Raw genomic sequence first — 23,930 nt, forward strand, 5'->3', positions numbered from 1 at the left:
AGTTACTAAAACTATCAGGAAATGGTTGGAGCATGTTTGGAACTAAATTATCTGACTCTAAGAAGTGTTCTCTTAATCATTTCACCATAGACATTTGGCAGATGGTAGTTACTATCTTACATAAGACTGGAGCAAGCATTGCCCCCTGCACAAGTAGATGCTCAGGCAGTTTGCTTCATGCACCAAGGCACGCATGCAGCTCTAAGCTACTTAACTTGATATTCAGAGGCAAAGTTAGGAGTAGGGATAGTCCCAGGATGTGGAAAAAGATGAAAATCCTAATTAATGAGAAGCTGTGCCACTCTTGCTGGTCACTTGCTCTGTGTGAGTATCCCTTTGAAACAAAGGCTTCCAGGTGGGCAGGTATTAGGGTTTATCTTTGTTTGGTGGTTGTGCAGGCAAGTAGGTTACTGCAGATAAAAAGGGAAGAAACTGGCAGATGGCTATTCTCCTCCCCCTGCTGCCTTCTTGTGGGTCCAGACAGGGATTTATACCCCTTGGTATAAATGTTCATGTTAGCCATGTTACAAAACATATGTCAAGAGCAAAGCCTGGCAATACAATTCCTCATATGCTCAGATGGGGAATAGAGAACCCATTCACATCTCAGTGCTCCTGGAACCCAGCTTTCTAGGAGTCTTACCTGGCTCAAGATCAGCTGAGAACCAAAGAGCCTTCCCTGCTGTACCTTGGGGCAGCTCAAAGGGGTGTCACAAAATCCTTCTACTTATGGGTTTTCCTTGAGGGAAAAGTTCCAGCATGGCTCTTACTTAAACAGTATGTGCTCTTACTTTATACAGAGTTTTGTTTGAGACAGGGTCTCGCTCTGTTACTCAAGTTGAGTGCAGTGGTGATCACGGGTCACTGTAGCCTTGACCTCCTGGGCTCAAACAATCCTCCTGCCTCAGCCTCTTGAGAAACACAGGCACATGCTACCACATCTGGCTAATTTATTTTATTTTGAGATGTATTTTCAGTTTTGTCACTCAGGCTGGAGTGCAATGGCATGATCTTGGCTCACTGTAACCACTGCCTCCCAGGTTCAAGTGATTCTCCTGCCTCAGCCTCCCAAGTAGCTGGGATTACGGGTGCCTACCACCATGCTTGGCTAATTTTTGTATTTTTAGTAGAGAAGGGTTTTCACCATGTTGGCCAGGCTGGTCTCAACCTCCTGACCTCAGGTGATCTGCCTACCTTGGCCTCCCAAAGTGTTGGAATTATAGGCGTGAGCCACTGTGCCCAGCCTATTTCTTATTTTTGTAGAGACAGGGTTTCACCACGTTGCCTAGGTTGGTCTTGAACTCCTGGGCTCAAGCAATCTGACTGCTTCAGCCTCCCAAAGTGCTGGGATTACAGGTGTGAGCCACTGTGCCAGCTTATACAGTTTCTAAAGACTCTGGGGTCTCTTAAGGAAGGTCCAGCAACTCAGTAGGTCCTAAGGACAGATCCCTGTAAACATCAAAACACTGTCATTCATAGTGATGTCCCTGGGGCCGGGGCCTGTCGGGGGCTCGGGGGCTAGGGGAAGGATAACATTAGAAATACCTAATGTAGATGATGGGTTGATGGGTGCAGCAAACCACCATGGCACATGTATACCTATGTAACAAACCTGCACGTTCTGCACACGTATCTGAGAACTTAAAGTATTAAAAAAAGACAAAGAAAATAAAAAGTGCAATTGTGTTAATTAAAAATCAGAGATCATTATAATGTTTGGAAAAAAATCCCAGTGGAATAGTTTAAAATGTGTGGCTCTCAGAAGTGTAAACCTTCAGCAATCTAGAATGACTTATTCCTCCAAAACTCAGTGTTATTCATTTGAAAATTAATAATCATTGTTTATTTACTACACACAATGTGCCAGACACTGTGTTAACCACTTACATGATCTCATTTAATCTGTAAAGCAACTGTATATCACCACTGCACCAGTTCAGAAGGACACTGACGTTCAGAAGGGACATGACTCCCCAAGGGTCACCTAGCTTGTAAGGCAAAGCCAGAGTTCAACCCTGGTCCACACCCATACCTGAGACTGTAGACACTTGCCTTTATGATTTTGTGGTTGTGGAAAGCCCACAAATGTCCCAGGTAATACATCAGAAGATGGCAAGGATGGGGATAGAATGTTGGTCATTGCCCTAGAGGTTGGGCATGTGGGGCACTGCAGGGACATTGGGCAGAACCGGACTTTTCTGAGAAACCGGAGAGCAGAAACCCCTGTTGTGCTGTGCAGCCTTGAGCAAAAGATTTGCTTCTGTGTACTCTGCCTGTTTCTCCAGTGTGTAGGGCTGGGGACACCATTTCACCTATTTGACTATTGTAAGGCAGTGGTTTTTAATCCCAAGGTGGGGGCTACATTAAAAGGAGGATACATTAAACTGTTATGGAGAGAGGGAAGTGGGAAAAAGCCACCAGCTAATTTCGGTTTCCTCACCCCATGCAGCTAAAAGGTTATGTGGACATGTGGTTGATACCTGTGGGGATGGGTATCATACTCCTTGCTAGATGCTGCAGATGCAGGAATGAATGTGTCACCAGCTTAGCTCTTGATAACAAATAGTGCATTTCGATTTTCTTAAAATTGTGAACAATTGAATAAGTGGTGACATTCTTTGTGGTGTTCAAGGACAGGATGAACACTTTACTATGGTTGCAAAATCATTTTTTATACTCCAGAGCATTCAGAACTAAAGCATTTAACCACATACTGCCCAGTCTTAGAAATGACATTGTGTTGGCTAGGTGTGGTGGCTCATGCCTGTAATCCCAGCACTTTGGGAGGCCAAGGAGGGCGATCACTTGAGGCCAGGAGTTTGAGATCAGCCAGGCCAACATGGTGAAACCCCGTCTCTACTAAAAATACAAAAATTAGCTGGGCATGGTGGTGCACGCCTTTAATCCCAGCTACTTGGGGGGGCTGTGGCAGGAGAATCACTTGAACCCAGGAGATGGAGGTTGCAGTGAGCCAAGATCATGCCCCTGCACTCCAGCCTGGGAGAGAGAGTGAGACTCTGTTTCAAAAAAAAAAAAGGCATTATATTGATGACATTACCAAAGTCTAGAGTGAGGCTTCCTGAATTGGGGTCAAACAGTAGCATTCCCCTCACAGTCAATCCACTGGAAATGCCTCAGACGCTAAACGACTGGTTTACTTTAATCATTAGTCTCCACATTGGCATTTCCTTCTAAGAAATACAGTTTGCTCTGTTTCTCCCGGAGCTGCTAACCTGACGCCATCTGCCTCTGGATCCATCAGGCTGCCTAGCATATCCATCTGCATTTATAGTTTGGTTGCTAAGGCTCCATTCTAGCACTTTCAGTGCAGTTGTTTTGCAGAATTTTTCTTGGGTTCTTTAGTGCTACCCTGCTTCATTTGAGGGCTAATTGCAGTATAAACTTAGCAGTGTTATTACCCCTTTGGTTTAACATGGTACAATTATTATCAGTTTTTGTTATTACAGCTAATGATTAGGTTCTTTACTTGAATTGATCTGTCAAAATGTTCCGTTTTGGATTTCAGCCTGTTTGATGTGGAATGATGTGGAGTTATAAGCAAACAAATGACGCACTCCTTAAAATTCTGTCAGGGGTAATAAAGTGAATCAAAATGAATTCACTGTTTAGCTGTCTTAGCTTTCCTTCCCCTTTTATCTTGTCAAGCCTTCGACAGCAGCTTCTCTCCCTCACAGAGCAGTTCTGGAGCACTGAGTTTCTGGTTAGAAGGGATGGGGAGAGGGGTACCTCTGCGAGATGGAGTGACTGGAGCAAGAGGATGGCTGGACTCCTTGGCTACTAGAGTCAAAGGATCCTAGAGACTTTCTCGTGAAATGACTTGATGATTTAGAATTGGAATTGGGGATGGGATGGTGGTTTTGTTCTTTCCTGCTGTTCTTTGTCCTATCAGTTTCTACTGAAACGTCACAGCTATCCACCTGGGGGCAAACCAGGATGAAGAATCAATGGGCTCCTGGGGAAAAAGCAACAGCAGCCCTCAATTTTCCATCACTTTAGGGAATGAAAGGCTTTGGAGAAAACAATTCTGGATAGCTGAGGCTCAGACAGGAAGGCCGCTTGCTTTAAGCCCTTACTCAAAATCTTGAGGCCTTACTCAAAACCCACATTGCTCTGTTTTTGCTGAATTGCTGGACCTGATGAAATCTATCTTTGATGACTAAAATTATAAGTTTATTTTTCAAGGGTACCCCTTGGAAGAATGATTTCCCTTGCATGAGCTACTGAAACAGCAAGTGAAGGAGATGGGGCTGAATTTATGTCCATGATTAGCATGGCCCATGAACACTGATTTAAAAAATAAATCTAGGTGTTTTCTTGATTCACTTCGAAAAGTTGAGAGCTGGGGACAGGGAGGGAAGGGAGAGGAAACTCCAGATAATTAATGATCCTTGTTAAATGGTTTCTGATTAATGAGCCTGAGCTATGGAGTGATTTATTTTCCCTGCTCCCTGCTCTTTTTAATCAATAAAGAGATTCTGGTTGGAGGATTTGCTGAGAGCCCACATTATGTAAGTCTCAAGTGTAATCAGTTTCCCAAGATTTGCCCTTTTTCTCCATGTTCAGCTCTACCTGGCGACCACTTACCGGCCTCCTGCCGTGGGCCAGCCCCTGTGAGGCACTACTAGGAGTGCAAAGATGGGTGAGTGGGAGTGGAAAGGTGGTGCCAGCATACACGTTCTCTACATCTGCTCTATCACAGGCAGCTGAGGTTTGGGTCAGGAAATTAAGAGGGACTTGATGGGGGACGGGCACTGGAATTGAGAATTGAGCTGGGTGAGACGGCCTCAGGCAGCAGAGGCACCTGGGCAGAGGGGATAGACTGAGTTCAGAGAGAGGGAAGTGTGGGTTGTGTCCGGTTTTCCTGAGGATTATCGTATTATTACTACCGAGCGTGTGCTATGTGTAGGTGTATCATTTCATTTGGTCCTTATAACATAGACTGGCAGACTTTCTGTGAAGAGCTGGAAGTCAGTACTTGAGGTTTTGTGGGCCACAGGTCTCTCGGTCACAACTGCTGGGCTTTGCTTTGTAGCACGAAAGCAACCAGAGACCATAAATGGATGAGTCTGTGTCCCGATACCTGTCCCGAGGTTGTTGACCACCTATCTGTTTACATAAATAGATGGTCAGCTAGAATTGGCCTGGATTGCAGTTTGCCAGCCACTGCCTTATGTTTGATATAATCCCTGTTTTATGGAGGATAAAACCGAAGAACAGAAAGATTAGTAGAAACTAACACTGCCCAGGGCCAAGGGCCAGCTTGACTAGGTCAGATTCCAAAGGCTGCATTCTTCTACACATGCTGCCTCCCCTTCAAAGGCTGGAGGACATTGTGGGGTAGAACAGATGGATGATAAGGCTGCCTTGACTGAAGTGTGAAGAGTTTGCCTTTATTTTTTTTTTATTTTTTTAATTTTAAAAAATTGTTTTAAGAAGTTTAAAAACAGGCATGCTTAATTAGCATAATACTGAATGACAGCCAATCACAAATTGAATTTTAAAGTGGGAAGTGTTTGCTCCTGGTGTGGTGCGCCTGCCTGTAATCCGGGAATCCCAGCATTTTGCGAGCCCACACCCAGGCCTAGGAGGGAGGATCCTTTGTTCTATGAGTTCCACAAGCCTGGGTAGTATAGCAGAATCCTGTCTCTACCAAGGGGAGGGAATCAACAATGAGCTGGGCGTGATGGCACCATCTGTAGTCCCAGCTACTCGGGAGGCTGAAGCAGCGTGATCATTTGAGTCCGGGAAGCTGGCTGAGTTCGAAGCTGCAGTGAGCTTTGATTACCCCACTGCACCCCAGCCTGGGAGACAGAGTGAGACCTTGACTCTTAAAAACAATTTTTTAAGGGGGGATGGTATAAAATAGATACAAAATTTACCATTTTAACCATTTTTCACATATACAATTTAGTGGCATTAAGTACATTCACGTAACCAATGGTATGTAACCATCACCATTATTTATCTCCAGAACTTTTTCAACATTCCAGACCAAAACTCTGTACGCATAAAACTTCCCTTTCCTCCCTCTGCCCAGACCCTTTTAACCTCTATTCTACTTTGTCTCTATGAATTTGATTCTTGTAGGTACCTCTGTAAGTGGAAACATGCAGTATTGTCCTTTTGTATCTGGCTTATTTCACTTAGAATTACGTTTTCAAGGTTCATTCATGTTGTAACATGTTTCAGAATTTCACTCCTTTTTCAGGCTGGAGTGCAATGATGCATGACGGCTCACTGCAGCCTTGACCTCCAGGGCTCAGGTGATCCTCCCACATCAGCCTCCTCAGTAGGTGTGACTATGGGCACGTGCCATCACACCCAGCTAATTTTTTGTGTTTTTTGTAGGGAGGGGGTTTCGCCACATTGCCCAGGATGGTCTTGAACTCCTGGGCTCAAGTTTGCCTTTAATTCAGTGGGAAGTGGGGAGCCATTGATGATTTTTTAAACGGGTAATTAGATTAGAGCTGCGCCCTAGGAAAGTTCGTTTGGCATTGGTGTGTAGGTAAATTAAAGTTGAGAAAAGAGCTCTTGTTTCAGAATGAGAAGTTCATTTTGGCAGAGCCGTTTCCAACCACTCTATACTGTGGAAGTTCTTGTGATTGTACTTGATACTTGTGTGGCCTCACTGTGGCTCTGCAATCACAGTGTGTGTGTATGTGCACTTGTTGAAATAAGTTTAACCTTGGCTTCTTGCTGTGTTGTGCAAACTCACAAAGAAGCCTAGTTGTAGAGACAGTACGTCTATTTTAAAGAACCTTAATCATCTAAGAAGGGATGAGCTGAGGCACCAGCATCTCATCCCACTCAGCTGTGCCCTTGTTGATGTTCACTTCTCACTCAGCTGATGTTTTAGTTGCACGTGGCTTTAAACTGTAAACTTCATGGTCCCTCCCACGTGGCTGAGGAAATCCCTCCAGGGTTTGAGAGAGCAGTGTGGGGCATCCCCTAGTTAGGGAAGGAAGCCCTGCTTTATGTACCAGCCTGGCTGGTTTCGGACTTGTTTTTCTTTTACACTCTGCCATACTTTGTTATTCCAGGTAGGGGATATTCCAGACTCTTGAAATTTGGCTGTGAGAAGGGGAAGAAATCCTTAAGTCATTTGTATCCTGGAGATTCAGGGTGGAGGCTGTGGCTGATTTTGTTATGCCCATTTCATGAAGCTGTTAATAAAATTTTTTATTATTAACTTTTATTTACTGAACACTTAGCATGTGCCAGATTCTGTGACCTTTGTATGTATGAGCTCATTTCATCTTCATAATACCAATGATGTAGGTATCATTATCTTGCAAATGACAACACTTAGGCCAGAGGGCACAGAGGGAATTGGTAGCATAGAAGCTAAGATTAAAGCAACTCTGTCAGTTCCAGAGCACGCCTCTTTATTACCCTCCTTCCCAGTTGCCTTCACTTCCGGAGCCCCACCAGCATGGGTCAGGATAGGCACTTCCATACAGTGCCACTCTGAGTCTTCACATTGACCTTCTGAAGCAGGCCTTATTGTACTTATTTTACAGGTGAGTAAACTGAAGCCCAGAAAAGTGGAGTCATTTATCCAAAGGCATTCAGATAGCAAGGGAAAGATCTAGGTTTGGGTTTTGATTACTTTTAAAATCTGGGACCGGATGCGATGGCTCACGCCTGTAATCCGAGCACTTTGGGAGGCTGAGGTGGGCAGATCATGAGGCCAGGAACTAGAGATCAGCCTGGCCAACATGGTGAAGCCTTGTCTCTACTAAAAATACAAAAATTAGCCAGGCATGGTGGCGTACACCTGTAATCCCAGCTAGTTGGGAGGCTGAGGCAGGAGAATTGCTTGAACCCGGGAGGCAGAGGTTGCAGTGAGCCAAGATCACGCCACTGCACTCCAGCCTGGGTGACAGAATGAGACTCTGTCTTGGGAAAAAATAAATAAAAATAAAATAAATTCTTTCGCTGAGAACATAATAGAGGCATGAACCTAGAGTCAGTAGGAGGATGCCACGGAAGGGATGAATAACTCGATTAGCATTCATATTTGTGTTCAGGGAGGCATTGTAGAATGTCAAAGGGATTGTAAAATAGGTTAGCCTGGGCTCAAATCCTGGCTTAGACGCTATTTGTGACCTTGGACAGGTTACTTTACCATTCTGCTCTTCAGTTTTCTCTTCTGAAAAGTGGACACAATAATAACCTCTGCCACATAGAATGAGGATTGAATGAGTTAACATGTGTACAATGTTTGTGTCAGTGCCTGGCATGTAGTAGGCACTGTATGTTAGTTGGATTTATTAAGCTCCTTCTCTGCATAAGGCACTCTTTCAAATGTGCTCTTGTAGGTACTTGGCATACGTCATTAAACAAAACAGACCCAAATCCCTACTCTTGTGGAGCCTACAGAACTGGGACCTGAACCTGTGTCTGCCTCTTTTCCTTTTAATGTTTATTTTCCTTCCTCTCTCCCTCTTAATAATTTTCTTTAATGATCTTTTAAATTTCAAGTTGGCTATTGTCATTACAAAGGTGATGGTCTACTTCCTGAGCCTTCTTTGTGCTTATAAAATTGAAAATACTCTTGCTTTATTGGATCGTTGGTCTCTGACAACTGGAGAGTCACAGGGAAGGAGACTAGCATAGATTTAAGGATTGGATCCTTGGGCTGTGTTGTGAAATAGAGGGACACTGTGGGTGTACCTTTGCAGTGGAAGACAGAGCTTCTAGGTGAGTGGGTGGTGGGCAGGTGCTACAGCTCTCATCTCTTCAGGAACCAGAAGATGCAGCTCCACCTCATCCCTTCCTGGTATGAGGCTCTCATGGTCCCCAGGTGGAGTAGCCAGAGATGCTGCCTCCTTAGAAGGTCTCTGCTTGGCAAACCTGACCCCAGCTCCTGTTCCCATTCCAGGAGTGTTGCGGGGGGTGTGGGGGGTGGCCATTGTGTGAGATTACACTGGGAAAGGCATTTGGAAGAACAGGATGGAGGGTGAGGATGAGACCATATGCTGCTCTGGGAGTCACATGGATCCCTGGAGCAGGCCTACTGGTTGAGGTAGAATGATCACCTTCATCATTTTGGTGGAGACATCATGGGATTAGTACTTGAGCCTGTTGCCACTAACCAGTTGAGGCAGGACATTCTCTTTTTGACCAATCATTTGTTCCTATCCCTCTGAAAAAAAGAGGTGCTGATACCCTAAGGCCTACATGTTCACATATACACTCTTCTGCAAACTCACAAGTCCATGTATGGAACTTGGCACTCAAACTCAGAAGGTTTTTTGTTTTGTTTGTTTTTGGCTTTGATGTTTGGGGAGAAAATTTTCAGGCAAGAGTTTTCTTGTGCTTGTTGGCCTGTTTGGAAAGAAAATATTCTTCTTTCCTGACCATTCTGTGACCAGGAAGAGCAGGTCAGATATGTTCCCCAAGGGGGTCTGCTCTCCTGATTCCATGGGTCAGCCAGTCTTTGCCTTCTAAAATGCTGCACACAACAGTGTTGTGTTTAAATATGTTGGAATTTGCTGGGTTTTGTTCACAGAATCCCAACAGTGAAAATGATGCCTGGCTTTTAAATTAAACCGATTAAATTTGAGATTATTGTGAGGCCGTAAATAACTTCACTCACACAAGAGTAATTGAAGGGGCTCTGTTTTCATACTTGGCTTCTTTTCAAGGGACCCAGGCTCCTGAGAACTCAGAATAGCTCAATAGCCCTCCTTACCCTGAAATGGCCCATTAAGAGATGCCTGTTGGGTGGTAACCTCCCCATACGTTTTCTCAATAAAGAGAAAAGGATGGGAAGGGGTGGGGGAGACTTTGCTTGCATCTAGAGTCGCAGCCTCTCAAAGCTGCAGCCTCTCAAAGCCGTCTGGAGCAGACTGTTTAGTTCTGTGTCCCCTGTCTCATTCAGCCCTCTGCATGTTTTGAAGCTTTCTTTAGTTTTTCCCTGAATCTTGACGGCAGTTCTCTCAATAGGCTAAGGCCCAGCTATGGTTAGCTGAATGCATGATCAGCACAATGCACTGAATTTTAATGGTGCTGGCTGGCCCTGAAAGCTTACCAATGGGACAGTGGCCACTGTGCCGGCCCGAGCAGCTGCCTCAGACTCTGAGAGGGGATCTGACTGGCTTCCTAAAGTTGCCTGTTTGCTTTTTTTGCAGATCTACACAGACTGGGCCAATCATTATCTAGCCAAATCCGGCCACAAGCGTCTCATCAAGGATCTCCAGCAAGATGTGACAGATGGCGTCCTCCTGGCCCAGATTATCCAGGTTGTGGGTAAGAGCAGATTTTACCTTGGGGATAATGAGTTACAGTGGAGCCATCCCAAAAGGCCGGGGTGAGGGGAACAGAACGCTGAAATCTCTCAGAAGGCAGCTTTCTGTCTCATGTCTTGACAATTTATTTGATTCGTGTTTTGACTAGGTTGTGTGAGTACCAGCTTGATTTTATGCTTTTCCTGTTAAGGTCACGTACACAGAAATATCATCTTGATTCTCTCAGAAGAAAGGCTGGCCAAGGCCAGAGGGAAATGCTAGTGGTTTGGGGAAGAGGTGTTCTGCTCCACTTCTTGCCTCCCATTATCTTTCTGGCTCTCTCATTTCCCCCTTTAGATGGTACTTTTGTGGATTACTCTGGAAATATTTCCAAAAAAAAGTAATGTGGGGCTGGTTTAATCCTGCCAACTCTACTTGGGTCTGACAAATCAAAGGCTAAGACTCCAGAGAGGATTAGATGGTCCTGGTTAATGCTAGAGGAAGGGAACTTGAGCAGCGGAATTTTTCATGCCTTGGCCATGTGCTGGGAGGAGAGAGTTCCTCCAGTGAAGGCACGTGGGTGGATACTGGCCACAGCTTTGCCTTGGGCCTGCCTGAGAGCCCAGAGCAGACCGAGGAGGCTTAGAGGTCAACTGGACAGCATTAGCCTGATGATTGTCGCTGGTAGCCTTGGCCAAAGGAGAAGATGCAAGGAGATGACAGGGCCCAGCCTCTCTGGTGTGTTGTTGTGGAAAAGTTGCTTACCCTTCAAGTGTGAGAAGTAGTCTTTCATAGTTAGAGCTCTGCTCAAATCCGTGGAGTATGTACCTGAAAACACAGAAGGTTGGCCTTAGCTGAAACTTTTGGACTACTGCTGCCATTCAAAGAGAAAGGAGTTTGTTTTCTCTGTTGTCTTATGATTTATTTCTTAAGACTACCTGCCATTGATTCTCCTCTTCTCCTTTTTCCTCCTCTCCCTGTATTAGTTTTCTGTTGCTGTATAACAAATTATCACAAACTTAGCCACTTAAAACAACATGTATTTATTATCTTACAGCTTTTATGCATCAGAACTCTAGGCATAGCTTAGCTGGGTGCCTCAGCAAGGCTTCAGTCAAGCTGTTGCCTGGGGTTGCATTCCCATCTGGAGGCTTAACTGGGGAAGGGTTTGCTTCTATGTTCACTCAGTTTGTTGGCTGAACTAATTTTCTTGCCGTTTTAAGACTGTGGGCCCTGGCTTCTTGGTGGCTGTCAGCTGGAGGCCACCATCACCTCCTAGATGCTGCTCTCAGCTCCTTGCCACATGGGCCTCCCAATATCTGCCTGCTTCCTCAATGCCAGCATGGGAAAAAGCTTCTGGAACAAGTCTGCTAACAAGGTAGAATCTTACCTAACCTAACATAATCATGGGAATGGCATCTTACCAGCTTTGTCATAGTCTGTTGGTTAGAAGCAAGTCACAGGTCCCTACACTCAAAGGGGACGGGATGATACAAGGGCATGAATACCAAAGTGCAGGCATCATTAGGGGTTGCTGTAAAATCTGTATGCCACATTCCTTTTTCCAATTCTTCCTCTTCCTCTTACTCTTCATCATTATTGTCCAAACCTCTTTAAAAATTTCTCTCATTTTCTCAAAACCCTTTTGAAGTAAGTGGTATTCTCTCCATTTTACAGATGCAGAAATTGAGGCCCAGTGAAGCTTAGTAGTCCAATGTCACCTGACTAGTATCCGTGGGAATTCTAACCCAGCCAGTCTGCTTCTAAAGCTTCTGTTCTTTGCTCTGCTGTATTATATCACTTTTTACTCCAGAGATGCTTAACTTAGTGCAGGGCTTTGTCCTCCTTCCCTTTAGTAACCACTTATTGAGCACCAATGTGTTCCAGTACTGTACTCCTTGTTAAGAATAAACAACAAATGTGGAAGGCTGAGACCTCAGAAGAAGGGGTACCATTTTTTTTTTGGTAGAATCATCATGGAAATACAACTTGTGCCTGAGCTGGGTTTTGAAGCCCACATCAGCAGAATCACATTATGCATGTGGGCCTACTTTGACTGAGTTTTGCAGCTGTGCAGAGTGTTTGTGCCTGAAAACTTCCCAGGTTTCAGCACAGGCAGCAAGAGAGGGAATATAAAAAGGATCATACTGAGAGGTCTTACATTCATTCCAGCTCCATCCCTCCTGATTGTGGGATCAGCTCTGCTGCGTGTTTCTCCATCTTTAAAATGAGGATATCCATGCTTGTTTTGTCTGATCTTACAGCAGTCTTATGAAATTTAAGTCAGGTATCAAATATGACATAAGTTTGAAATCTATGACATGTTCCAGATAGCACTTGGCAGCAGCTACCTAGAAAGGTATGTATGGAAGGATGATGAGGTCTCAATATCTGTGTCAGTATGTTGTGATACATTAGTCATGTCTGCCTTGGGCTCAGAAGAGGCAAATGGGAGTATGTATGTTGTGCATTTTCTAAACATAGTGCTATGAAAATGTAAGTTAGCAGTTTTATCATTGCTCAGGATGATGCTTCTCTGAATCTATTCAGATGAGATGAACTTCCCTAGACAGTGGCATCTTTAGGCCTAGGGTACTGGTCTGCAGTTCCAGAGACCCAAGTTAGCACCAGTTGTCCAGGCCACACCTGAGGCCACTAAATTGCTTCCCTAAACCCTCCAGCACAGGATCGCTTTGTCCAGAGACTCCTCAAGTAAGGCTGGATGTCAGCATGTGACTCTCTCGTCAGACTGGCTGTGCTGGGGCTTGGAAACTCTGCTCTGTGTGTAGAGAACAGACTAAAAGGAGGAGTGAGACGACAGCAGTTGTAGGCATCTCCTGTGTGACTTCTTTCCTCAGTTGTCTATCAGCCAGCTCAGAGCATTTACTCTTAGATTGTCTTATGAACACAGGTCTCTTGGTGAGAAGAGGGAGAAGCATCTTCTGACTAGGATGCTGAACTATTGGCCATTTGAACACTTTGCTTTTCAAGTCCATGCTTTCCCCCATACATGACCATTAAAAGAAAATGTAAAAATATATTTGTATGTGTACACATATTTAATATACACATATGTATGTATATATAGATATATGGATATCTATATAAAATTGGATTTTCAATATAAAATATGAATTTTCTACATAAAATTTTATATGTATCTACATAAAATTTTCCCAGAATTGGAATCTTACTGACTTGATCTTATACTGGACAGAATTCTAGTGGCTGTACTTGTTCTTTGACTGGCAAGCTCCTACTTATTCTTGAAAAGTGACTTTCTCTTTGAGACGTTTCCTAGCTCCCCCACACAGAACCAGAGGAACCTCCCTCTGTCATCCCACCAGCTGCTGTCTTGGGCCTGGGTCTTAGTTGTCTTCCTTTCTGGGTTCCCAACATTTAGCATGGTGCCTTGCATGCAGTGATGTTCAGGAAAAGTTGAGAGGATTAGGGATAAGAATTTTATTCACTACCAGCCTAGGTTGGATTGTTTCCAATAGGTGGCCTGAATGTTTCCCCTTCTCAACATTTAGTACTCCACTAAACATTCCTCTAAATTGTATGTCACACCTTTCTACTTTCTAGGGATCTACCACAGCTCTCAACTGTCAGGTTTGGAAAGGACCTTTAAAAGCTCCGATCTGATGAATGAATTGCTTCTATAAAAAGTAGTCAACAACCTCTATTAATTACTTCCTGTGATGGGCAGCTTACTACCTTTTCAGGCACTAGTTCTAATGGTGGAGAGTTGGAATCCTTCAAAAACTCTTGTCTTAGATTCAGACTGCTACAACAAAATACCAGACTGAGTGGCATATAAACAAAAGACATTTATTTCTTATGATTCTGGAGGCTGGAAGTCAAAGATCAAGGTGCTGGCAGATTCTATGTCTCGGAAGGGCCCACTTCCTCATTTGCAGACAGACATCTTTTCACCGTGTCCTTCCATGGTGGAAGGCAGTATCAAGCTCTCTTGGGTCTGTTTTATAAGGGAACTAATCCTGTTCATGAGGTCTTTACCCTCATGACCTAATTATCTCCCAAAGGCCCCATCTCCAAACACCATTACATTAGGGATTAAACCTGAATATATGAAGTTTGGGAGGACACAAACATTCAGACCACAGCAGCTCTTCTTTTATTAAGTCCTCCCGTTGGTAGTGTCATTCTCTGTAGGGCTACAAAGAATAATCCAATCTGGGGACAGTGTGAACATCAAAATCAATTGAGGACAACAGTGGATTATAGCCACTAAATAAAATAGGAATCCACAAGCCTATAATAATAAATAGATACATTTAAAAATAGATATATCAATGGAGGAGAAGAGAGGGCCGGACTCTGCAGGAGAACGCTGACTGATAAAGGTAGAGGGAGTTGCAACCATCTGGTGAATGGGAGTTAAGGCAAGAATCATCAACGGATGCTGAAATCTAGAGGGGGAAATTTGAGGAGGAGCAGGATTTTCACATAGTCTCAAAATATCTCTCTATTGATTGCTTATTAGCTGCAAAGGGAAACAAAGTAAGCACTAATTGGAGTATCCAGATCACATCATGACTAGGTGATCAAAATTCCATCACTGGTGAGGGACAGATGGACGACATGTGCTTCCTGAGGTGATACCCTGAGAAGAACACAACATCAGTTATGCTATATTCCAGTCAGGGATGGAAAACCTGAAACTAATCATAAGGAATCTCAGACAAACCCAAATTGTGGAACATTCTATTAAAACAAAACTGGGCTATACTGTTCAAAAATGTGAATGCTATGGAAGACAAAGGCTGAGAAACTGTTCCAGGGTGAAGGAGACTAAAGAGATGTGACAGCTAAATGCACTACATGATCCTGAACGGCATCCTGTGCAGAGCAATAACATGGTCTAAAGGACATGTTTAGTCAATTGGCAAAACTGGAATGTTGGAATTAAATCAATGTTAAATTGCCAGAATTTATAGCTGTACCATGGAAGACAATATACTAGTTCTTTGGAAATAAACACTAAGCATAAGAAGCAAAGGGTATAATCTACGTGCCTTATTCTGAAATGGCTCAGAAGAAAGATGATATGTGCGCCTTATGGATAAAGGGGGAGGGGAGGAGAGGGAGAAAGGAAAGGAGAATGGATGATGTATATGAGAATTCTCTATACTATTCCTGTAACTTTTCTGTAAGTTTGAAGTTATATCAAAATGAAAAGTTAAAAAGAAAACATATCTAAATGAAGGCCTATCAAAATTTGTAGGCAGCAATATTGTGCCTTTTAAGGGACAACCCCTTTCTAAGCCCGGGAGGAGTGTAGTGATGATGGCATGGTTGAGGACCCACTCCATCATGGGTCAGGTGCTAAGACCCGACCTATGATGGAGTGGGGATGGTGGGAGGGTGTCAATCACAGAAAGCTTCCTCAAGGAACTTACCTATAAGCCAAGACTTCAGACTTTATTAAGAGTGAGACAGGCAAAGCAGTCAGGGAGGGCATTCCCAGCAGTGAAAATAGTGTGTAGAGAGGAGAGGACAGCCAGAGGGCCAGCGAGGCAAAGTCGGGCAGGGCCACCAGGTATAAGGCAACGAATTCTGGGCTTTAGCCCAAGAACGAGGGCCAGTGGTTGAAGAGTTGATTTTTCAGTCTGGGACGTAACATCTGATGTGTGACTTCAAGGAAAATCTTAAATGGTTTTTGTTTTGTTTTATTTTGAGACAGAGTCTCACTCTGTCACCCAGGCTGGAGTGCAGTGTTACGATCTTGGCTCACTGAGGCCTCTGCCTCTCGGATTCAAGCAATTCTCCCACCTCAGCCTCCCGAGTAGCTGGGATTATAGGCATGCACCACCATGCCCAGCTAATTTTTGTATTTTTAGTAGAGACAGGGTTTTGCCATATTGGCTAGGCTGGTCTGGAACTCCTGGTCTCAAGTGATCTGCCTACCTCGGCCTCCCAAAGTGCTGGGATTATAGGTGTGAGCCACATGCCTGGCCTTAAATGCTTTTTACGTTCGCTGTTCTTAAGTCTTCATCTATCCCAGACACCCCTGGAGTTGGGCTTCCTAGATAGTGGGATTGTTTGGGACTTTTCAGCCATCATCTTCTATAAGGCAGAAGAAAGTGGGCCTTTTGCTGCTGCTCTTTAGGAGCCTTCCTTTGGTGGCTAAGGTTGGATCTGTGTGTTCAGCGTCTTGTTAGTGTGATTATCTTCTTGAGTCGTGAGCTTCCCCAAGTTGGCAGTCGCCTGCCAGCCCATCACAGTGGCATCTCTGTGAATTATTAAGAAGGTTTAAGAGGCCAGGATAAACAGCATGAATCAAGAGGGAGACAGGCCTCCCTCCTTTGCTTACGTTGCTGTCACGCAGGGAGGATGCCAGAAGAGGTTGGAGCAAGGGAAGCAGGGAGGGAGAGAGAAGGGGTGGGAGAAAAGGGGTAAGAGTTGAGAGAGGAAGGAAAAGATGAACAAAGGAGGATTGGAGGAAAAGGGAGCAAAGAGAGAGAGAGAATTTCTTCTTAGAAGTGGGAAGACCTGATAGCAGCTTCTTTTCCACCACCATTTGTGCTGCCTCTGAACACAACCAGGAAATTCAGACAACATGTAGGACTATCCCTTCTTTCTGTTGATGATCTACTACCATTATGTGACCCTGGGTAAGTCATTTACCTTTCTGGGGAGCCAGTTTTTGTCTCTTCCCATTGACAGGATTGTTAACTGCCAGGGATGATAAGTGCGTAGATGCACAAGCTATGTTGAAATGCTCTGAATCCTTTAATGAAGTCTTTTGAAAAGTAATAAGCTTGATACCACTGTTCTTATTTTAAAAGTGCACTGATACTTTCCAGTCACTAACTTGTCACCTTGCATGCAGGCAGGTTACTGCATTAGTGGGGCTAAGAAAGTCTTGAATACGCTGGGATAAATAAATTACCATTGGCACTTAAGGATGCCAGTTTTAATCACAGATGAGGACTTTGGGGATGAGTGCCTTTGTTTCTTTGATTATCTGCTTTTGGGATGCAGCCAAAGACCCCCTGCCCTGAGTTACTAAATTCAGCTTTGAAGACCAAGCTCTTCCTTCTTACCAGCAGAATCAGAGCTGCTATTTGCACTCTAATTATTTATGACAACCATAGGAATTCCTGGGAATTTAAGTAAAGGAGAAGTATTTCTAGTATATGAAACTGGAAACTAGGAGGCCCAAAACTCATTTTGTAATTTTATTAATTATTTATTTTGAGATTGGATTAGTCATTTGATTCATCTCTTCCCATATACTCTTTAGAGTGGTTATAATTAGGCTTTACCCTATCAGTTTATTTTGACTTTTGTAAAATGGAAGTATTAGGCTTGTAAGAGTCATGATATTTAAATTCAAAGAGCACCTGACTGGGTTTAGGTGAGAGACCATGAAAAGGAATTAGATGAGAAATTAGACCAAGCCCTTTGGTTTCATTATGCAGGTGGCATATAAAGAATCTTTAAAATGTCCCAAATGACTTATTAGGATCACAGTTATCCATCCTTCACTGTAATGAGCACTAACGACCTAATGCTGAACTGGGTATTGATCAGAATCCAATGACTTATGACTTTGGCCATCACAAGTATCCACTTGGAAGACACCTTGATTGGCCTTGATTCTCAAAAGCCGCATATTTATTCTCTCCAGTGTTGAGTGTCAAAATCCAAGGTCAGAGCTCATGCCTGCCATAATTTCCCAGGTATGAAAGAGTGCCATTTGTCAAGTGTTTGGTTTTTTTGGTCTTTAGTATGTACATCTGTATTACAAGTGGAAGGATAGCTGCCTGAAAATAGGCAGCCATTCTTGATTCATCTCAATGTTCAAGAATCAAGATTTCTTGATTCATTGAGATATTCAGAAGACTTATTTCTTAGTTCCACTCAACAAGTATTTATTGTGTGGCTCCTGTGTGCCAGACACTGTGCTAAGCTCTGGGGTGACTGTAGAAAACAAAGCAGATAAGAATATCTGTTCTTATGAAGTTTACATGCTAGCGATATACTCTGGCTCATTATATTTTCTGATAAACAGAAGAACAAACATCCATGAGCTATTCCATTCAGTGGGCATCTTGTTTGTGCTTTTCATGGCACCTCTTTTGGGAGCAAGGCTTTCTACAATGCCTATCCTAGTGTTCTTATATTAAGAGGAGTTGAGAAAATGCAATTAGATCTCTGAAGATTGGGATTTTCCCAGGTGGGTCATAAACCTTAACATCTATTACTTCTGGCAAGTTCTAAAAAAAAGGTGTAGATTAAACTGAATATATACTAACCAGTCTGTCTTATGGTAATTAGATTTTTGAACAATTTTCTGCCACTAGCTTGCTTCTTAATTTTCACTTCTCTCTCAAGATAGAAACAGTAGAGAAAAAATAAATTCAATTTGAGATAATGATCCAGGTTTCTAAAATCTTGGAGGCTTGGGACACTTTGATTCTATTATCTTTTTCAGACAGTTTCCAATGGCTTTTCTCTTTTTGGAAGTTTTAGGTATCATTTATTAAAATATGATATGATTTTATTTGGGGAATTCAATTTTGCGAGCAGTTATTGAGCTCAATGGATGTAGATGTGAAAGGTAAACTATACACATCTGCCAGGCTCTTACAGCATATTTTGGGGAAACAAGAAAAGGAGGAATTATGTATTGGATGATTAAGAACAAAACAGACAGGTACAGGGTGCTGTGAGGATAGAGGCCTGAGTGTATCTTACCCTTCTGTGGGTGAGGACATGGGATTGCAGAGGGAGCTTATAAAGGTTTCAAGAGGAGGCTAACCCTTAGTTCTTTACTATGGAGCCCTAGCTGAGTTTCCAAACTGAGACGGAGATAGCAAAAAGAAAATTTTTATATATAATGCATATTATCGGGTTAATGATACTACCATTTAGAGAATACTTACTATGTGTTGGGCACTGTGCTAAGCATTTTACTGGCATCATCTAATTCTCATTGCTTCTCTTGTGAAGCAGGTAGTATTAACTTGTTTTATAGATGAGGAAACTGTGACCCAAAGAGGATGAGTGACATGCCTGATGTCACACGCTAAGAAGCTCTGCAGCTGGAATTCACGCTAACGTATCTTTGCCTCCAAAGCCAGTGTTCTAACCACTATGCTTACGGCCTTTCTTGTGCTGCTGTATTCTCAAACACAGTCTCTCCATAGATATCTCGGACTGTGTTGTGCCAGGGACTCCTCCATACTTACAATGAACTGCATTCACCCAGGGAAGCTGGGCCAGTCCTCCTTTGTATTAGTACTTGATTTCCTGTGAGTGCAGTGCAAACTCTTTCTATTACTTCTCTAAGTAGCTGGGTGCTATTATGACTTCACATATGTGTGTCCCTTGATCTAATTTGGACTTACTGTGTGGCGTTGGTCAAGTCACATAGTGAGAAAGTGATGAAGTCTCACTTTCTCATTTTCCCCATTTGCCACTGCTTTGGGAATAGTTATTAGGACAAACAAAAGCAATATTAGTCTGGCCAAAGATGAAGTGAGATGCTTTCATGTGTGGCTTTTGTCCCTGGGAGCTGAGTTGTAGCTGGACTGATCCACTCTGAACTATTCCGTCTTTCGTAACAGTTATGTTTGCCTTTCCAAGAGCCTAAAGCACAATCACAGCTAGCTCACTCTCTTTCCCAGTCTCCAAGCATTTCCACGATGCCCTATCACTCCAAGACTGTCATCGATGCAGTTGTCTCTGTTTTAGATGACGACCTTGCCCCAGCTGTCCCTGGAGGACGGCAGCTCGATGAGTAAGTCCTGAAGCTTGCTAGATGTGTCTCAGTATTTCACATGCCTGCACTGATTGGACAAACCCTGGTATGGGCCTTAGGACTTGGTTGCCTCAAGTGTCCTGAACATCACTACTGAAAGTGTCTCTCTGGTGATTTATTTTTCTGACTTGTGTTTCCTTTTTCAGCAAATGAAAAGATTGAAGACATCAATGGCTGTCCAAAGAACAGATCCCAAATGGTAAGTGGTGCATAGGTAGTAAATGTTTGAGTTCTGTCAGCAAGCCCTGCCTCTAAATGTTATTGACCATCTTGAAAACATTCATACCAGATGCTTTACTCCAGGGGATTATATTAATAAACTCACAGCTATTTCCAAGTAGCCGTGTTCTGCTTTTCTGACATTTGTTGGCATTTATTGAAAAATGGCTGTGATTTTTATGTAGATCGTGAGACAGTTAAAGCGAAATATTGTCCTTGCTCTTAGACACAAATTATGCAGAACTGGTACAAACATATACATGTTTAGTACTTGAACTGTTATGGCTCGTTATGCTTTCTCAAAGACCCACATTAATATGTGTTTGTGTATGGAGCTGAGGCACGGATGAAGTGATGGTATCTTACTAATCAGAAACTGGAGCATGTGGTCAGATTGCCTTTAAAGGTTAGAATGATGTGAAATCAGAACTGTGACAGGAAATGTGAAATGTGCAGTCACATCTGAAGCTTTTCAACATAACCTTTGCAAGTGATATTCTCTCTGGCATGATGCATTTAAGCTGTGATATTATAGCTTTATACATAATCCCCAAAACTAATCTTTTAAAAATCTGTTCTTTTTCATATTGCATGTCCTGCACATAATCTTTGAATTAAAATTTATGGTCATTGTTGAGTTCAGAAAACATTGGCTTAGTTTTTCACTTCAAAACACATTTCAAGCATGAATATTTACAAAAAAAGTATGTTTTCAGAGTCTGTTAAGATAACACTAATAACCTATTTAAAACATGAAGATGGCAACTTAAGGACAACTATTTTTTGCTGGATATTCATTTGCTTCCAGAAATCTAAAAAAAAAAAAAAAGCTTACTTTGCTTCTGTAACCCCATCCTACCTCCTTTGAGTAGGCACAGTTTGATGGGTCTCATTTCAGAATAAACTAAAGTGATTGGCATTCCTTGGGTTTACTGTTTAGTTTTCTGAATTGTTATCCCAGTGACTTGGGCAAATAGGCAGCCTTTTTAGCTGGCTTTTTTTTATGCACATTTTTAATATAAAGATGTCAGTGTATGTATGGAAGGGGAGTCATTTTCCAGTTTATATTCTGGAACAAGTTTTTGTTGTTGTTGTTCCACTGAAGGTTTTCTTTCTTTTTGATCCAAAGACCAACCACTCCTTACATAGGAAAGTCCCCAGGCTGACATCTCATGGCTGCTTTGACTTTTGGAAAAACTGGGCTGCTATTTTTGCTGCAGCTACTGCAGCTGTCTAGGATATTAATAATTGAGAAAATTTGGATGATAGAAGACTTAATTTTAGTGCAGGCATGCTACACATGTAGTCCTATCTTCATATGAAACAGATGCATTATTTCCCTCCAGGATAGATACTGATGCAGTTGCCCTAGCCCATTATAATGTGCGTGTAGAACTGATATGTGGAAATTGTCAACCTTTTATTCTATTTGGTGCACCTGTATTCTAAGCACCTTCTATTGGAGGTTTTGCATGTTGTTAGAGTCTACTTCCAAGCTTATACAGATTGAGTAGCCCTAATCTGAAATATCTGGGACCAGAAATGTTTTGGATTTTGGAATATTTACATTATACTTAAACAGCATCCCAAATCTGAAAATCCAAAGTGTTTCACTGAGCACTTCCCTTGAGCCTCATGTCATGCTCAAAAAGTTTTGGATTTTGGCGTATTTTAGATTTTAGATTTTTAGATTTGAGATGTTCAACCTGTAAGATTGTCACTTCAGATTCTTCTTTGCAAATTTATTTCCATATGCAAATAAGTTACTTATAAATACTACCATAGCACCAATGCAGTGTTGCAGTTTCTCCATAAATCTTTGAGCCATGCCAGTGCTATATTGTTTTGTTTTTGTTTCTGTTTTTGTGTGTGTGTGAACTGTGTTTTTTTTTTAGAACACAAGAATATAAAATCCTATAATTGTCTGTAATAATTAGTTCCAGCTTAGGGGTAGGGAGGCAGACACAGTCTTGTGGTGAGCCTAGCAGAGAGTAGTTCAGTGTACAGGATGTGAGTCCAGGAAAATGTAAGAACCTCTGCCACAGTCATTCTATTCTGTAGGAAATGAGTAGGATGATGAGAAGGACAATAGGATCATTGTTCTTGCCCCTATATCACAAAACAATGACAAATTCATAAGGCAGAACTCACTAGATCATGCAGGAAGTTCTTTTGATAGACAGGCATGGATGATTTTCTGGCTAATAGGACACCTGTGTGCACACAAGCATATATAGAGTTAAAGCATTTTTGCTCATGGGAAGTATAATTTGAGAAGATGGCATAGGGTGTGAGCCACCATTTCTAGATTCCTAGGTAGTTAACCTCCCAATTAGACTTTATCTGGGTGGCCAATAATAAACATTTGTTGTTTGCTAAATATTGCCTGTTTGGAGGATACCAAAGGAGAAGAAATGTAGAAAGCATGGCAGAAGGAAGATGACACACAACGAGATGAGAACTTGGGAAGTGTATCCTATTAGGAGGGTAACGGGCTCTGCTAGGAAAAAAAAATAATCAGCATAGAGTTAATGCAGTCACTCCCTAAGAAAACAGATAGAGCACCTTTAGGGCCCTTTAATAGTAGAGACAAAAGGAGTTTTATTTCAGAGCAGGAATGGAGTGGGTGCTATTCCAGTTTTCAGTGGGTCAATTTGTATCCTCAGCTCAAGAGTAGGTTAGAAGCATGAGCTTTGTAGGAGGAGCAAGCAAGCCCTGGAAGAGGGCACCTTTTCCTCCCTCCCTTCACTCTTCCTAACCCACTAGGCTGCCCAGCTGCTCTGTTCTCTGCTGTAACTCCTGCTGTCTTCCCAGAGGATAGGGAAGTGAAAGCAGACATTTGTGGAATATGACCTAGAGGATTCCAGGGGCAGCAGTACATAATCATAATGGGCTTGGCATTGTGTACTTTTAGACTGTCAATCAGCAAGCAGTCACATTAGTGCCTACTAATGCGAGGTGCTGGGCTAGGCCAAGCTGAATACACAGGTGACCAAGATGTGATCCCTGCCCTCAAAGAACTCAGATAAGTGGGCAAGAGACCAGAGAACAATTAGAAGAATAGACTATTGCAGCTGCTCCCACAGACATCTGTGCATGGCACTGTGGGGACCCATTCTACCCCCAGGGCAAGGAAGGTTCCTAAATAACTTCTAAAGGGTGAGTCTTGAAAGGTCAGAGAGTTCACCGCAAGAGATGATGGGTGGAAAAGGATTCCAAGTGGAGACACCCAGGCATGGAACCCATTTCTGGAGAATGGGTTTACCTGAGGAAATCATGGATCCCACAGAGGAAGGTTTTACAAACAGTCATCCATTGATTGTACCAAATTGCCATGAACTGTGTCTGGTGAGGCTCTTCTAGCCTCTCGGCAGCATCAACTCCTTGTCCTGTTGTACCTGGGGTGAAAGGAGGGGCATGGAAGAGCCCAGAGTATAACAGACTCATAGGCACAGAGGTCTTTTCAGACCTGGGACAAGCCTTGTGCATGCTTCATCACACAGATTCCTACATCTGGGGGAGAAACCTCAGAACAAAGTTTTCTAGAGGAAAATATTCAAGGTCATCAATTCCTGTGGACAGAAGTTCAGCCATGAAATTTGGGAAATGGAAACACAACCCGGTTGGAAACGGCTGTTAATATTTTTATATCAGCAGTAATGTGC

The 23,930-nt window shown here is 42.9% G+C and overlaps 1 protein-coding gene across 7 annotated transcripts in view; it reads left to right on the top strand.

Annotated features, from left to right (window-relative positions):
- Window positions 1–23,930, top strand: part of NAV2 (neuron navigator 2) — a 773,799-nt gene that overhangs the window by 478,513 nt on the left and 271,356 nt on the right. For all 7 annotated transcript variants that reach the window (XM_030829723.1, XM_030829719.1, XM_030829721.1 and 4 more), the window contains exons 2-3: window positions 10,158–10,275; window positions 20,193–20,245. In XM_030829723.1, coding sequence (XP_030685583.1) covers window positions 10,158–10,275; window positions 20,193–20,245 — 171 coding nt within the window. The remainder of the gene's footprint in view (window positions 1–10,157; window positions 10,276–20,192; window positions 20,246–23,930) is intronic.

This window comes from Nomascus leucogenys, chromosome 15 (assembly GCF_006542625.1).
Source record: "Nomascus leucogenys isolate Asia chromosome 15, Asia_NLE_v1, whole genome shotgun sequence".
NCBI classification, from domain to species: Eukaryota; Metazoa; Chordata; class Mammalia; order Primates; family Hylobatidae; genus Nomascus; species Nomascus leucogenys.